This window comes from Plecotus auritus (assembly GCF_963455305.1).
Source record: "Plecotus auritus genome assembly, chromosome: 7".
Classification (NCBI taxonomy): Eukaryota; Metazoa; Chordata; class Mammalia; order Chiroptera; family Vespertilionidae; genus Plecotus; species Plecotus auritus.
Genome location: NC_137774.1, coordinates 142,908,414 through 142,925,687, shown reverse-complemented (window position 1 = coordinate 142,925,687; position 17,274 = coordinate 142,908,414). Strand labels below are relative to the sequence as shown.

General features: G+C 35.9%; 2 protein-coding genes across 2 annotated transcripts in view; one reads left to right on the top strand and one right to left on the bottom strand.

Moving 5' to 3' along the window:
* Positions 1–17,274, bottom strand: part of ADAMTS6 (ADAM metallopeptidase with thrombospondin type 1 motif 6) — a 236,695-nt gene that overhangs the window by 33,709 nt on the left and 185,712 nt on the right. The window contains exon 21 of the mRNA XM_080678095.1: positions 20–149. Within this exon, the coding sequence (XP_080534221.1) occupies positions 20–149 (130 nt within the window). The remainder of the gene's footprint in view (positions 1–19; positions 150–17,274) is intronic.
* Positions 10,804–17,274, top strand: part of LOC308253057 (uncharacterized protein) — a 47,186-nt gene continuing 40,715 nt past the window's right edge. The window contains exon 1 of the mRNA XM_080678094.1: positions 10,804–10,918. The gene's annotated coding sequence lies outside the window, so the exon portion shown is untranslated. The remainder of the gene's footprint in view (positions 10,919–17,274) is intronic.

Below are 17,274 nucleotides of genomic sequence, written 5' to 3'. Positions count from 1 at the left end.
CCTCCCTTCTTTTACTTACTCAGGTGAGCAGGGCTCAATATTGCAGGCTCTTCGCTTTTCAGGCGGCTTGGTGTCAGGGTCACAGTAATTGTTCTGGACGATAGAGCTGTCATCCAGTCTTTTGCAGACCACCTCCTGTTTTTGGAAACCTTGAGAAAAGGAGGACATAATTAATTGAAAAGTAGTTTACCTTCCAAAAAGTTAGGTATGCACAGCTTTCCTCTGTGAGGAATCAACCTCACTGGATCGCTGCTGCCTTTTCTGTTCCAAAAGCACTTGACTGCTTCTCTAAAAAGGGAGAGAAGTCCTGGTCATTATACTGCACATTCAGGCAAAATTATTGTTCTTATGTTTAGTAACATAACTGTTTTCAAGTTCAGAAAAGAAACTATTGGTGATTTTAAATAATTAGTATTCCCATGTGTATAATCTTCTTCATGCTTTCCTTAAAAAAGAAAAAAAATCTTCATTTTCCCCAAATATCATCAGATAAAATGTGTGAATATCCATTTCAATGCAAAACAATGGTTGTATATCTATTTTAAAACAAAACAATAGGGATGCATTTACTTTTTGATATTTTGTAGGATAAGTCCAATTAATTTAGTCTTTGTTAGGAGCGCATCACATTCACACATTTCATTATTTTCTTCCATTTATAGATTTGTTTTTCGAACAGCTCACAAAGTCTAGAATTTAAAGATTGCAGTGAACTTTTGGACTACAACCCATTAATCTACTTTAACGGAGTTGACCCCATTGATTATACCATTGTCAAACAGATATATACATATTCCACAAAATCTGAACTTACAAAATACTTATCTCATTCTTAAAAACTCTTATGTTTGCCACAGCTAAAACATTCTCATTATAAAATATGTAAAATTCTAAGTATGATTGTTATTTATTGGCAAAGACATCCACCACAACTTGCTCACATGTCACAAAGTACAAAGACACACACAAACACACTCTTATTTGTGAACATCCCTGGTCAATAGACTTTATGCAGGCTCAAAAAGAAGAATCAAAGGAAGCAAAGATAAGTGTATCAGAATGTCAGAGAAAAGGTCAAATGACAAGACAGATAATTCAGTTGCTATAGAGGTAGCAGGTTGCTCGTGGAATTGGAACAAAAGCAGACTAAGCTATCCCCCTTCTCACCACCCTGTCTCAATAACCAGGTAGGCCACATTCCCCAGAAAGAGTTGTAAAAGGAGAATGAGCAGGACCTAGGAAATCACAGTTTCACACCTAGCTAGCCTCACACAAACCTCCAGTTTTGCTTTATTTCTATTACTTTGAGTAGTAGCCTAAAGAAAAGAGTTTAATCCCAAATTAGGAAAACCAGTGTGAAATAGGGTCATTCAGTAAAGGAAACTGTCACCGAAAGAACTGCACTCCAAATGCTCCCCACAAGGTCTCTTAAGAGTCATGGACTTGTGAGGTGGGAGTGCCATCATGTTTTGCACACTTTGAACCAAGTTGAATTTAAAGATAAGAAATCCCCTGGTCAGGAAAACTGTTAAGTGCTGTAGTCTCTGGTGGCGATCAATTGAAGAAGGTATATTTTATTGCTTGCAGTGACCCAAGGCTCTCACTGATAAACTTCAACAAGTTTTTAGGCTCTCCTACATGCAGAGGTTTAAAACACAGCCAAATGACTTACTGACAAATGTCTTAGAGTATGTGTTGTATTCATTCCCTCCCAACTCCTAAAATAGGCCAAATATCTCAGATTATGGGATAACAGTTTGGAATTTTTTAACTATTAAACTTTAGATTTTTGAGGGAAGAATGATTCACATCCAGGCATAGCTGTGATCCATTCACAGATGTTTCACAATATTCATCAGGTATCTCCCTGTTATGTCATTCCAGTGGGCAGATATCTAGGTCTATGTGATTAACCTAGACAAAAATCTCTACCATTAGTCACAGGATTCAACTACGGTACCAGCTGCTCCAGTGGCTCAGACTATCCATACACCCAGGTTCAAGTTCCTCTGAGGGAGAGCAAGGGGTTATGTTTATTGGTTAGCACGGCACTTTTGAGTTCAGTCATTCAAACATGAGTACACTTAGAATAACATTTTTACCCGACATTTATAAATGTTGAATAATAAAAACAATGTTATTATACTTGCAAGAAGAAAGCTGGCATTCAACCTAGTATCTTGCTTGTTTTTCAGAAAAGGATACTACAAAATGGAACTGACGTTGCTCTGTATCCATGGCAGTAACATTAATTCAGTTTCTTCAGGTTAAGATAAAAGTCTACTTCCTTTAAGTTAATCCTAGACATGTTGTTTGGCTATAATTACATTAATTTTTAAAGTAGGCTTTAATGTAAAAGCAAGGCCTATGTAATTTATATCACAGATATTAGCTATGAGAGGTGAAATTTGTATTTCATTTTAAGATAGATTTTAGCCATGTATCTTGAAAATAGTTAGCCATATAACATTTTTGTTAAAAATCTGAAAAATGCACAAAACCAGAAAGAACAAAATAAAAATTATCCACAATTTCATATCTTTGTTGTGGACCTTTCTTTTTAAGGCTATTTAGCATAAAATACTTTTGGGGAAAAATTAAGCATAAAATAGTTTCTGGTGGGATCCAGTAATTAGTTTAAAGTTATGTAGGACATAAACCAAAAATGCCAGTTAAATGTGGTCAGCAGTTATTCATTCATTCATTCATTCACTCACACAGAATAGTTATTAATATGAGGCCCTGTGCTTCTTATGGGATACTTGACTAAGTGCTAAGAATTACAAATTGACTTCATTTTAATTTTGGTCATGCCCCTCTGACTTCTTAAAAACTAAGAATTAGGGAATTTTGAGGTGCATTTCAGTTTCAAGATTTTAGAATACTATTTTTTATAAAGCAAAAATTAAAGTCCTTGAATAAACAGCTGAAATGACTCCATACTGTATGAAGATGCATTTTTCTTCACATTCATCTTTTATTAATTTTCTTCTAAAATGTTATATTAGACAGTGTGGTATTTCACAGCCAAGAATGGACTATACTAGTAATCTATTCCAAATATTTCCACAACAATGAACTATCTTCCTCCAACAGCACAGAAGTCTCCTTCCAACTTTAATCCTCACACTTGATGAGTTTACAGAATTCTTTTTCTTGTTAAGTGAATAGCAACAGGATAACTTTCTAAACCAATGGACCTAATTGGACAGATTTTTAATCACATACTTTTGGATTAAGAAAAATTCAGCATTTAACTTTAGAAAGTAGAAAATACAGATCAACTGGAAATAATATAATCTAAGTCAATAAGAGAAATGATTGAGTTTAGAATCTTTATATTACCAAGCCTCTTGTACACAGTTTCTTTTAAAGTAATCTGTAAAACATTGCTAAGACGTTTATTTAAACCCTGTTGGGAATAATTACATCCAGTTACACAAAGTCACTATGCTTTTAAATATGAAGACTTATAGTTTGGACCCAAATACATAAAATGTCCACATGACCAGTCAATATATGCCTAATTGAAAACAAAATTCTAGTGGCTTTTAGTGTCCATAGTCCCTCGAGATATTCAGATGTTCTGCAGAATTTAATTGGTCCAATTTTAAACTGCACTAATTATATTTATCCTTAAATACCTAATGGTACTGGCATGTAAACTCTACACCTGTTCTTTTGTTAAATGCAGTCCCTCTTTAATGCTTAAAAAATGAATGGTTTCATATTATAAAATTTAAGTACAAAAACGCCATTAGCAATACAAGGCATACATTAGCAATACTTTAAGATCTCTAAAATGGGTATATCTTATGTAGAGACTTTTACTTTACTTATATTTAAAGAATCAAATATGATGGCTCTTCACATGGAAACATAAGCCTTACTTTTAGTCTGAAAATTTAAATTTGTCAGATCTTATATTTACCTTTCTGCCAATAGCTAAAAGGTACAGATGATCCATTTCTCCATCCAAGGTTCTTTTGTCTAATGGGAGAAAGAAGTACTCAACTTGAATCACTGTTCTGAGCTACACAAAGAAATGGCTTTAATATTTTGAAACAACTGAGTCCGGGATGAACTCCTTCACCTGCTGTACTTGCGCTAGGTTTATGTGATGGTTCCGGTGAAGAGCACAGGATCTTTGCTTAGCAGCTAGAGTCCTAGGGCCAATCCCAAGTGAGCACTTCAGAGACTACAGCTCCTCTTCATTTCTCACCTCCATTTCAGTCCCTCCTCTACTCCCCTTGTAAGCTACTTCATGTCCTCATGTCCCATCTCTCTCTCTCTCTCTTAATTTTATAAATTCATGTATAATAATTTTAGCAATATGTTGCTTTTTTCAGGGCAGTTTGCCATTTTAAAAGTGGAAAGAGGGTACTCAATACACAGAAATTACCATTTGAATTTTACTAGAAAGAGTGACTGTGTTAAACCAAGAATGATATACGGAAGGTTAAGGGCAGGAGGAAGATCTTCTGGGTCTTCTCAAATCTACTCATAAGACCCAGATTTCAGTCCCAGACCATTGAATGGGCTGGTAAGTGAACAGTCAATAACCACATATGAGTGAGTCAGTAAGGGAGTAAAAGAGAGCTTTACATGCATCTTTGGGATGAATGGGCTAACCAACATCTAGATAATTTAACCTAGAGGCCTAGCACATCATATCATAGCAGTTTTCTGAAGAGGAAGTGGTGGGGAGAGAAGTTAATAAGTCAGAGTTTAGACTAAAAATGTGGTTGGTGGCTAAGGCAACAATTTGCTTAACCACAACACCCAAAGTAGCTAGCAACCAAGACAACACTATATAACCACAGTATACAGAGCATATGGCTAGCAATATTAACGTAATCTAAGTCTTCAGGGCAGATATCATCCAAAGAGCAACAAATGCCACGAAAAAAAAAGTCTCTCTCCTCTGCCTTTCACTGCTGGAATCTGGCTGTTGTGCTGTGTGATTATTGGCCAGACACAGGCATTTTCAGGGCAGAGCAAAGCCCATCTGCCTTGGATCTAACAGCTGGCATCCAGGGTACCAATCAGCTCCACCCATATGCTTCCTGCTTCTGATGAGCCTCCTGCTAGTTTTTATCGTTCAAAGGCTTTCTTTCTCTGCCTTTTTAGTGTCTTCCCTTCTGTCCTAGCAAAACTAGGTGTCCCGAGGGAACAGGATTAAGAAAAGAAAAAGGCAGCTCTAAAAATACTGTATTTTTCTAGAGCCAACTGTGTTTACTGATGGTAAGGTAGGGTGGAGCACATATATACTGCATTTATTTGAAATCATACTATCCCAGGAGGGAATTCCTACTACTCATTATATATGAACAGTAATCTTTTCCATGGCAAGTGTCTAGCTTAATTTAACTCACTGGATTCCTACCATGTCTAAGGCATGGTTTATTCCTTATCCTAAGGGGGAAAATAGGTGAGACAGTCTTGACCTCAATGAGATGACATTAAAATGAGGAGAAAAGATTAGGCAAGTACAATTATAATTATGGAAGTCACCTTATCTAAAAAAAAAAATGCCCTTTCAGGTCTAATATTTTTTTATTTAATTTTGTTTCATTGCTGATTTCTCTTACAAGTTATATATAGCTTTTAAAATAAACTCATTTTGCTCAAGTAAAAAAATGGGTATAATAATATCATAAGGTTCTATAAAATTGGGATGATGATGCTTACCATTATAAAAGGCTTTCTTTTTTTTCCAAAAGTATTTTATGCATAATAACTTGTAAAGGTACATATGCTATGGTTGTTAAAAATGATTATTTTGGACAAAAATTTTGTCAAGTGAAACGTGATCTGTGACACATACATTATTAATACAATAGGAATGAACTTAAACTTTGGTTTCAGTCTTACCCAAGTTTTTCAGTGAGTGAATATGTATCTAGGCCCTAATCACATTAGGAAAAAATATAATCTCTAAAGCAACAGAAATGAGATGAAAGAAGAAAGAAAACAGGGGAAATGTTTTAGATTAGCAGAGATTTCTTGCCTTCAGTTATAAATCTTAACATTAAGAGAAAATGCAAGCCACAATATGCAGGGTAAACAGTAAAAAAATGTCAGGCTATCAGGCGCAATGTTCATATGTAAGACTTTTTATGAGAAGTTAGAAAGCTTAAGTTATACTAAAAATACCCAGGAGAATTCAATGAATTTTTTAAAAAGTGTATTATGTAGGGAAAGCCACATGCTTAAGGAAAAGAAATAATGGTTATGGACAAATAAGTGAACAAGCATATTAACTTCCAGAAGTGTGAACCAGCCCAGAGCACGAGTTTGCCTAGAAGAGTTTCGCCTCTCCAGGGCACATTGCCTGAGAACCGAGCCTGGTGTAATTGATGGCTACAAGAGGGGGTATGCTTTTAGGAGCTGTGATGTTCACAGATGCCCTGCTATAATGCCTGGTACAACGAATCCCCTACGTTAAAGGGTCTTCGTCCTTCACAACGCTGAAAACGACTTGAAAGAAGGGGATGTAGGAGAGAGTAAATAGGGGAATGCCACCATCAATGCAATGAGAGACTATTGTCCAGTCTTACAAAAACTTTCTTTTTCAAAGACCAAGAAAATAATAGGAAATAATAAATGAAGCTGAATGCAAATCTTTATTCCCTGAAAATTCAAGTCACTTTTTAAAAGGGACTTGTATTATTAAATAGGTTTTATGCCTACATTTAGAATATACAGGAATCAAATGTAAAACAACCCTCATAGCTTCAAACATTGGTATATTATAAAACCTCAGATGAAAATAACTGTCACAGAGATTTTTTTTTCTTAAAAACTAATTACATAACGATTTTTTTCTCAGTGGGGAATGATGATAAGTAAAGGGCTTTTAATTATTCAAACTAAAATTTCCATCTGTTATCTTTTATTTGACACTGAAAGTAACTTTCAGATGGTAATTCCTAAATCAAAGAGAAGCAAACTTAATTATAGAATTCAACTTTTTTATGTCTTTAACACTTAATTTCAATCAAGTCTATTTTGAATCTTCAAAAACCATTGGATTGGTTTTCCTCCGTCTGTTCACTTGGGATCCTCCATTTTGAGTTCCAGTCAAAGTCACATTATAGGTGACTATTATAAGCTGACAAGTGTGAGTCATTATTATTGTGATTATGTTTATAAAAATCAAGTCTCAAAACCCTTCTTTGTTTGAAGCACATTCTTTTATTCACTAATAGTGAACTGGCCACTTTTAGTGATGGTAAATATGTTAGGTACATAGAACTAGCAAAGAAATTATAAGGACGACTGTGAAAAGGCAAAGCATGGCCTGTGTTTTATCTGGTACTTTGAGAGGTGTTCTCTTTCAGGCAGATACTAGTACTGGCCTAAAAGTTGCATTCTATATTTTTTAATAATAATGGCTTTTTTTAAAAAAAGTTTAAATGTGTTATTTTTAGAATGACTTAGCTATACTTTTAAGTGTACATTATGTTTGTGTTGTATCATTCTTGAGAATAAACGATATAACATGAACTTATAATGTTTCCATAAAAACAATGCAGAAATAGCTAAAATTTTAAAGGGGCTATGGTAATCTGCATGATAGATTCATTAAAATCATTGGAAAAACATGTTATTAATAAATGGATAGTGTAGATTATTACATAAACTCATTAGGTAGTAAATTGCAGAAAGGAATTTGCTATCAGGGGCTCTTTTAAATATATAATTTATTTTCTCTTTCTTCTTTTTTGTTTAAATCACCCACCAATCTTAAACTCTTAAACTAAACTAACAGAGACAAAGGAAGGAAACATATTCAAGAAGGCACATCAGCAGAAATACTTAATACAGATCTGAAGGAGAAATTACATATTATTTAAGACCTCTAGTTCCTTAACTAAAAAAATCTGATTTTTAAACTCTGAACACCACCAGGACCCTGAAAAAGCAAATTATATGCTTTTTTTCCCTCTTATGAAATGAAATTCAATGTCTACTGAAGTGAGGTGACTAATTTATATCCAACTTTAATGACACTCATTTTACTCAACATTAATGACACTCATTTTACCCTAAATTAAGAGTTCTCAAACTTTCTTGGTTCACAGCATCCTTAGTGTCTCAGTAAATTTTTCACAGAACCAAGGCAGAAAAAAAATACCAAAGAGTTTCACTTAATAATTAGTTAGGTCCAAACAACTTAATAGTAATAATCTGTGGCATACAACTGATGTGACCGTGTTTGCATTGAAAATGCACAGTATTCTGCAGTGTCCTGGGGCTCCATGATGCAGTTTGAAAAATATGGGCCTAAATCAGAAGAATACAAAATAGCAGTTGTAAAACTATGTGAAGCATCTTAAAAATCTGAAAAAGTAGAGACCAGTTCCAATATTTATGAGAATACTGATGAATCAGGTGAAATCACAAATAGTAAAATAAAAAGAATATGTCTTAAAAAAAAACAACACCAATATGTCTTACTTAGAAGAAACACAAAAAGAATATCTTTTAAGTTTATATGCAATTCACACATATACACACACATACAAGGCTTAAGATGACATCTAGGGGAACAAAAGAATAATAAATGAAAAATGACTTATTTAAATAAGCATCAAACATGCAAGAAAAATTAGGCTAATCCTATATAATATAAAGAGCTAATATGCAAATGGTCGTCACACCCTCGCGACCTCGCGCCGGGGCCAGGGGACCTGAGGCCGGGGGACATGAGGCCGCACCCCCCCCCCCCGACCCTGCAGGGCTTGACGGGGTTGGGGCCAGCTGGGTCTGGGTCTCGCATGATTTCAAGGTGCACACGAGTGTGCAGGGACTTGACTCTGGGTCCCGCAGCACACCCCAGACTCTGACAGGAGGGAGATTTTTCATGTACATTTTACTAATTTTCTTTCATCTCTGACACTTCTATTATAGAGAAAGGGCAAATACCAATATTAAAACATTTCCTCTAATTAATTCCCTTTTAATGTGCACCAATTTCGTGCACCGGGCAACTAGTTAAATATAAAAATAATGATAATATTTTAAATGGTCAATGACAACTGATTAGAAACATTCTTGAGTAACCCATAGTATGTACATATAAGAAAAATCTTTATCTTCAAACAAAATCAAATTGGTTGTTACAGAATAATAATGGGGATAGAAAGTACATCAGAGGAAATATAGCCAATTAGAGGCCCGGTGTTTTGTGCACGGAAGGGGGGTTCCCTCAGCCCAGCTTGCACCCTCTCCAATCCAGGACCCCTCAGGGGATGTCTGGCTGCCGGTTTAGGCCCGATCCCTGTAGGACATCCCTCTCGAAATCCGGGACTGCTGGCTCCTGCTTGCCTGCCTGCCTGCCTCATTGCCCCTAACTGCCTCTGCTTGCCAACCTGATCGCCCCCTAACTGGTTCCCTGCTGGCCTGATCGCCCCTTAACTGGCCCCCTGCCGGCCTGGCCACCCCCTAACCCGCCCCCCTGCCAGCCTGGCCACCCCTTAACAGCTCCTCTGCCAGCCTGGTCGCCCCCTAACATCTCCCCAGCCAGCCTGGTCACCCCTAACTGCCTCTGCCTCAGCCCCCATCACCATGGCTTTGCCCAGAAGGATGTCCAGAAGATATCTGGCCTGATTAGCATATTACCCTTTTATTAGTATAGATAATATTCTAATAACTATGTATGGTGCCAGACAGGTAGAAGATGTACCAGGATGATCACTGAGTAAGTTAAATACATCTAATCACTGGAGTGTATAGCTGAAATGAATATAATATTGTATGTCAGCTGTAATTGAAAAATAAAAAATAATTTAAATAAAATTTTAAAAGCTAAAACATTAAAAAATAAAATAAAATCTAAAACAAATTGCCTCTAAAAATAAACCTGTCTCCTTCTTCCTCCTCCTCAATCTAAGCACAGATGTAACTTATCTCTTTTTGCCTTAGCTGTCCAGCAATGAATGTTTAGCAGAGAGATGCCTGTTTGTCAGCAGAAACCTGACCAAATTGAGGTGGTTTTTAAAAATTTTTCAATTACAGTTGCCATTCGATATTATTTTTTATTAGTGGGTAGACATGTAAATAATTTACAAAGTGAGCCTCCAATAAGTCTAGTACCCACTGGGCACTATACAATATTATTGACTATGTTCCCTATGCTTGCTGTACTTTATAGCCCCATGACTTAATCCCTTCACCTTTTTCACTCAACCTCCTAATCCCCCTTCTATATAGCCAACCATCAGCTTGTTCTCTCTATTTATGAGACTGTTTCTGTTTTGTTTGTTCATTTATTTTCTTCTTTAAATTCCACATTTTAGGGAAATCAGATTGTCTTTCTCTGTCTGACTTATTTCACTTAGCATAATACCCTCTAGGTCCAACCATGTTGTCACAAATGGCAAGATTTCATCCTTTTTTATGGCCGAGTTATATTCCATTGTATATATACCATATCTTTATCTAATTATTTATTGACGGATACTTAGGTTGCTTCCATATCTTGACTAATGTAATTAATGCTGTAATGAACGTAAGAATGCATATATCTTTTTTAATTACTGTTTTGGATTTCTTCAGGTAAAAACCCAAAAGTAGATTTGCTGGATTATAAGGTAGCTCTATTTTTAATATTTCTAGGAACGTCTATCCTTTTTCCATAGTTTTTGCATCGATTTGCAATCCTACCGACAAGTGCAGGAGGGTTCCCTTTTCTCCGCATTCTCGCCAATATTTGTTGTCTGTTGATTTATTGATGATAACCATTCTTTTTTGTTGTTGTTAATCCTCACCCAATGATATTTTTTCATTGTTTTTTAGGGAGAGTGGAAGAGGGAAAGACAGAGAGAAACATCCATGTGAGAGAAACACATTGATCATGCCTGCTGCATGAGCCCTGAACAGAGCCCGGGCCAGGGAGAAGCCTGAAACTAAGGTACATGCCCTTGCCCGGAATTGAACTCGGGACCCTTTGGTCCACAGGTGGGTGCTCTATCCACTGAGCCAAAATGGCTAGGGCATGATAGCCATTCTGACAGGTCTGAGAGGATATCTCATTATTGTTTTAATTTGGTGATTAGTTACACCTAATGATTATTATAGCATCTTTTCATATAACTATTGGCCTTCTGTATGTCCTCTGGAGAAATGTCTATTCAGGTCCTCTGTCCACTTTTTAATTGGACTGTATGGTGTTGTTGTTTTTTGGTGTTAACTTGTATGAGTTCTTTTTCTTTTTTTTTTTTCTTGTATGAGTTCTTCATAAATTTTGGATATTATTTGATGTATCATTGGTGAATATCGTCTCCAAATTAGTAGGCTATCTTTTAGTTTTATTCATGTTTTCCTGTACTGTGCAAAAAAATTTTTGGTTTGATATAGTCCCATTTGTTTGTTTTTTTCTTATTTCCCTGGCCCAAGGAGATATATCCTTAAAAAATCACTAAGAGCAATGTTAGGGTTTATGCCTATGTTTTCTAGGAATTTTATAGTTTTAGATCTTACATTTAAGTCTTTAATTCATTTTTGAGTTTATTCTTCTATGTGGTATAAGAAAGTGGCCTAGTTTCATTTTTTTTTTTTTTTGCATGTATCTGTCCAATTTTTCCAACACTACTTATTGAAGAAACTGTCTTTACCCCACTGTAAATTCTTGCCTCCTTTGTCATATATTAATTGACCATAGAGGTGTGGGTTTATTTCTGGGCTCTCTATTCTGTTCATTGATCCACATGTCTGTTTTCATGCCAGCAACATGCTGTTTTGATTACATAGTTATGTAGTACTAGAGGCCCGGTGCACAAAATTTGTGCATGGGGGTGTGTCCCTCAGCCCAGCCTGCACCCTCTCCAATCTGGGACTCCTCGGGAGATGTCTGACTGCCCGTTTAGGCCCGATCCATACCGGTAGGATCGGGCCTAAACAGGCAGTCGGACATCCCTCTCACAATCCAGGACTGCTGGCTCCCAACTGCTCACCTGCCTGCCTTCCTGATTGCCCCTAACCACTTCTGCCTGCCAGCCTGATCACCCCCTAAACACTCCCCTGCCAGCCTGATCACCCCCTAACCACTCCCCTGACAGCCTGATTGATGCCTAACTGCTCCCCTGCCAGCCTGATTGCCCCTAACTGCCCTCTCCTGCAGGCCTGGTCACCCCTAACTGCCCTCCCCTGCAGGCCTGGTCCCCCTCAACTGCTCTCCCCTACAGGCCTGGGTCCCCCCCAACTGCCCTTCCCTACAGGCCCGGTCGCTCCCAACTTCTCTCTTCTGCCTGCCTGGTCACCCCTAACTGCCCTTCCCCGCAAGCTTGATTGCTCCCAACTGCCCTACCTTGCAGGCCTGGTCCCTCCCAACTGCCCTCCCCTGCTGGCCATCTTGTGGTGGCCATCTTGTGTCCACATGGGGGCAGCCATCTTTGTGTGTTGGAGTGATGGTCAATTTGCATATTACTCTTTTATTAGCTAGGATAGTTTAATATCAGGTAGCATGATACTTCCAACTATGTTTTCCTCAAGATTTGCTGTAGCTATTTGGGGTCTCTTATGAGTCCATATAAATTTTGAGTGACTTTAGTTCTGTGAAAAATGCCATTGATATTTTGATAGGGATTGAATTGAATCTATAGATTGCTTTGGGTAGCATAAACATTTTAAAATGTTGATTCTTCTTATCCATGAGCATGGTATATGCTTCCATTTATTTATATCTTCAATTTCTTTCTTCAGTGTCTTATAATTTTCCAAGTACAGATCTCTTATCTCCTTGGTTAAATTTATTCTTGGGGATTTTATTCTTTTTGATGCATTTGTACATGGGATTGCTTTCTTAATGTCTCTTTCTGATAGTTCATTATTGGTGTGTAAAATGCAACTAATTTATGAATATTAATTTTTTATCCTGCTACTTTACTAAATTTATTCATCACTTCTAGTAGTTTTATGGTGGATTTTTAAGGTTCTCTCTATATACAGTATCATGTCATCTACAAATAATGACAGTTTTACTTCCTCCTTTCCAATTTGGATGCCTTTTATTTCTACTTCTTGTCTGATTGATGTGGCTAAAACTATGTTGAATAAAAGTGGTGAAAGTGAACATCCTTGTCTTTTTCCTGATCTTAAGGGAAATAGTTTTAGCTTTTTCCCACTGAGTATGATGTTGGCTGTGGGTGTGTCATATACGGTCTTTATTATGTTGAGGTATGTTCCATCTTTTCCCACTTTGCTGACAGTTTTTACCATAAATGAATGCTGGATTTTGTCAAATGCTTTTCATGCATCTATTGATATGATCATGTAATTTTTATCCTTCACTTTGTTTATATGGTATATCATTTTAACTGATTTTCAGACATTGAACCGAACTTCCATCCCAGGAATAAACCCCACTTCATCACAGTGTATGATCTTTTTAATGTATTGCTGGATCCGGTTTGCTAATATATTGTTGAGGATTTTTGTATCTATCTTCATCAGGAATATTGGTGTATAATGTTCCTTTTTTGTAATGTCTTTGTCTGGTTTTGGAATCAGGGTGATGCTGGCCTCATAAAATGAGCTTAGGAGTCTTCCCTTGTCTTCAATTTTTCTTTAATAGTTTGAAAAGGATAGGTATTAATTCTCCTTTATATGTTTGGTAAAATTCACCTGTGAAGACACTCAGGCAAAGACTTACGTTTGTTGAGAGTTTTTGTAATTACTGATTCAATTTCATTAGTAGTAGTCTGTTCAGATTTTCTGTTTCTTCTTGATTCAGTCTTGAAAGATTGTATGTTTCAGGAAATTTATCCATTTCTTCCAAATTCTCTTATTTGTTAGCATATAGTTGTTCACAGTATTTTCTTATAAATCTTTGTATTTCTGTGGTGTCAGTTGTCACTTTTCATTCATTTCTAATTTTATTTATTTGGGTCCTCTTCTTTTCTTGATGAGTAAGATTAAAGGTTTATCCATCTTGTTTATCTTTTCAAAGGACCAGCTCTTGATTTCATTGATCTTTTGTATTTATTTTAGACTCTATTTTATTTATTTCTGCTCTGACCTTTATTATACCCTTCCTTCTAGTCACTTTTGGGTTTGTCTGTTGTTATTTTTCTAGTTTCTTTAGGTGTAAGATTATATTGAGATTTTTCTTGTTTCTTGAGGTAGGCCTGTATTACTCTGAATTTCCTCTCAGAACTGTTTCACTGTGTCCCACAGATTTGGGGTCATTGTGTTTTCATTTTCATTTGTCTCAAGGTATCTTTTTCTTCCTTGATCTTGTTAACCCATTCATTGTTTAGTAGCATGTTATTCAGCCTCCATGCGTTTGTGTGTTTTTCAGTTTTCAAATTGAGTTCTTTGGTATACAATTTTTGTACTTCTACACAAAGAGGAAGAAAGAAAACCCTAGAAAAAAAACAATTTGGGAAAAGTAATCAGAAGTGTCAATAAAGTGAATCGCAGGACAAAGATTGTATATATTTTGAGTATAAATTTAAAACTACTACATGCAAAATGAATATGTATTTCTGTCCTTTCTTTCTACCACTAAGGAAGTATCCTTAAGGTTTCTTTAGTGGCAGAACAGGTGCAAAGTTAATTGCAACAAGTATAGCATCAGCTCTTAGTTAGTTGGCTTGGGAAGGTTTGCTTTAAGCCTAAGGGTTGTATTAAATAAGAGAAAGGGTTAAAGAAGGTAGTGTGGTTACAAGGGAATGATTTGAATAGTGTGAAGTAAGAGTACATTCAGAAAGATAGAAAATTATCATTAATACTGCTGCATTTTACAAAGATTCATTCCCTATAAAAAAAAGTCCTAAAACAATAGAAGAATTTTTCTGATTAGAACTTTAAGTCACAAAGAGAAAAGAAGTTTCTTATTAGTTTTCATAAATATTGAGTTAAAACAGGGGTCATATGCATCTTATATTCTAACTTGTGGATCTAAATTAAAGTTGAATATATATCCACTTACACATTTTAGCTCCCTAAGTACCACAATACTTGAAATTAGAAGAAAGAGCTTTCAAAATCTGTTTAGCACAGTTTCACCTGATATTAGCCAAAAGGCCAAAAAGTGATATTTAGCACAATTTTAGTGTATTTTAAAAGCATTAACTAGAGGCTTATCAGTGACCCATCCGGTAAAATAAGGCATGCAAGTAAGCTGAACTATAAAAAAGCTTCCCAAATGCATGTCCAAGGCCAATGCCCACACAAACAAATTAAGAAATTAATTGGCATTCTGCCACCTTTTTCATTCCCTTCTCTGATGATCCTCTATACTTTCCCATTCCAAATACTTATACCCAAATCTCACTAACCACTATAGTCAACTAGTAGCCAATTAATAACAGAGATGTAAGTTAGTAATGGTCCCAGAGGTATCTGAATCTGAATGTAAATCATTTGAAAAATAAAGAAATTTTCAATCAACCTCAAAGGCAGTACTTCTCAACCTTAGCTGTGCATTAGAATTACCTAGGGAGCTTTTAAAAATCTGATGCCCGGGCCACACTTCTAAGGAATTAAATCAGAATCTTTAAGGGCGATGCCCAAACACAGAATTGTTTAAAGTTCTCCAGGATTCCAATGTGCAGCTACAGCTGAGATCCATTGCTTTAGGGAAAGCATTTGAAACAATGAAATTTCAAGCTTAGTGAAGAAACTATTTTTAAATGGGGATACATCATGTGGCTCTGTTGAGGTTGCCAACTAGTGGAAAAGCTCTGTTCAAGGTAAAGACCATTTTTATTATGAAAGAAAATGCTACATTTTAAAAATCACTAGAGACTCAATTTCTAAGTCCTATAAGTTACTTCACTTGAGTTTTACCTACAAAATAGAAATAATAATATCAATGTCTACCTCATGGTGCTGCCAAGAATGATAAAATGAAACAGGGCACCAGAAAATGTTTTTCAAACTATAAAATTGTATTTATTATTACAGAGCTCAATTGTAGAACCATTTATCATTAAAAAGACTAGTTGTAATGTGGATTACAACTATAATATGGATTATTACCTAAAAGATTTATCACTTTTTGTTAATAGACATTAGTTTTAAGAAACCTATGTGTCTAACCCAATGATTCTCAAAGTCTGGTTTCTGAACCAATAGCAGCAGCATCACTGGAAACTTGTCAGAAATGCAAATTCTTGGAATCTATGCCAGACCCACCAAATCAGAACCTGGAGGCAGAACCTAGCAATCTTGTTTGAACAAACTCTCTAGGTAATGTTGATGCACATTAAAATCTGAGAACCCCATATTTGCCAAACATTAGTAAAAATGGAATATGTATGACTAAAATCAAAGGATGAATGTACAGTATTTGTTATTTGAACCTTTAGAAGGCAGAGTGCAAAGGCATACTGGCATAAATTACTAGCAGATAAAAAACACTTCTAAATCTTTGTATTTTAAAATAATACAATTCTTACTGCCCAGCCAACCTTTATCAATTGACACATCAATCATGAATACAATGGTGGTATATAAATTTGGGAGTCAGATAAACTACAGAGCATTCAATAGTTTAGATAAGAAATAAAAAAACCAAAAACTCTATTCGAAGTAACAGTGGTTCAGAAAATAGCCAAGTTTTAATTCATGGGCTTGGGTTTCACTCAGAGGAAGAGTTACAACTGTATCTTAAAAATCACATTTATCCTGAAGACAATACCCCATAGCATGTCAATGTTTTTATGCAGGCTAAGGAAGTGTTTCATCACTGACTCAGAGAAAAGACCATTACTTGGACTTAATCACCAGCAATGTTTCCTGAAGCATTAGATTTGTCATTGGATCTGCTAAGCAACAGAAAAACAGTCTCAAAACTTCTTATCTTAAAAGATCTCACAAGAAAAAAACTATCAATATTGCTCTCAAACACGAAGTCCAAAGGTCTTGCCATTAATAAAACATGCAGGTTAGCAATAGGTAAGAACATTGAGGAGACTTGTAAGATTGCAATAGAAAGTTCTTTGAGATCTTGTTTTCTCTTTTTCCATTTAAAAAAAACCTGACAGCCTCAAGACACCTAACACCACCCTGGAAAGACTAGAGTGAAGTATACAAGTTGAGAACTAACTTTAGTATTCATCCTTAGTTACTTAGTAAAGACTAGGTAGAACTGACTTTTTCCTGGAAGATTCCTTAACAATAGATGAAGTTCCATTTACTACTACCAAGCAGATAACTGGTTCCCTCTTTGATCAAGATTTCCAAGTCTCAAAAGATTTCCTCAATCATATGCTTTCTGTATTTAAAGAACTTGGGGGTTTAAAGTGGGGGTATGTGGAAGGA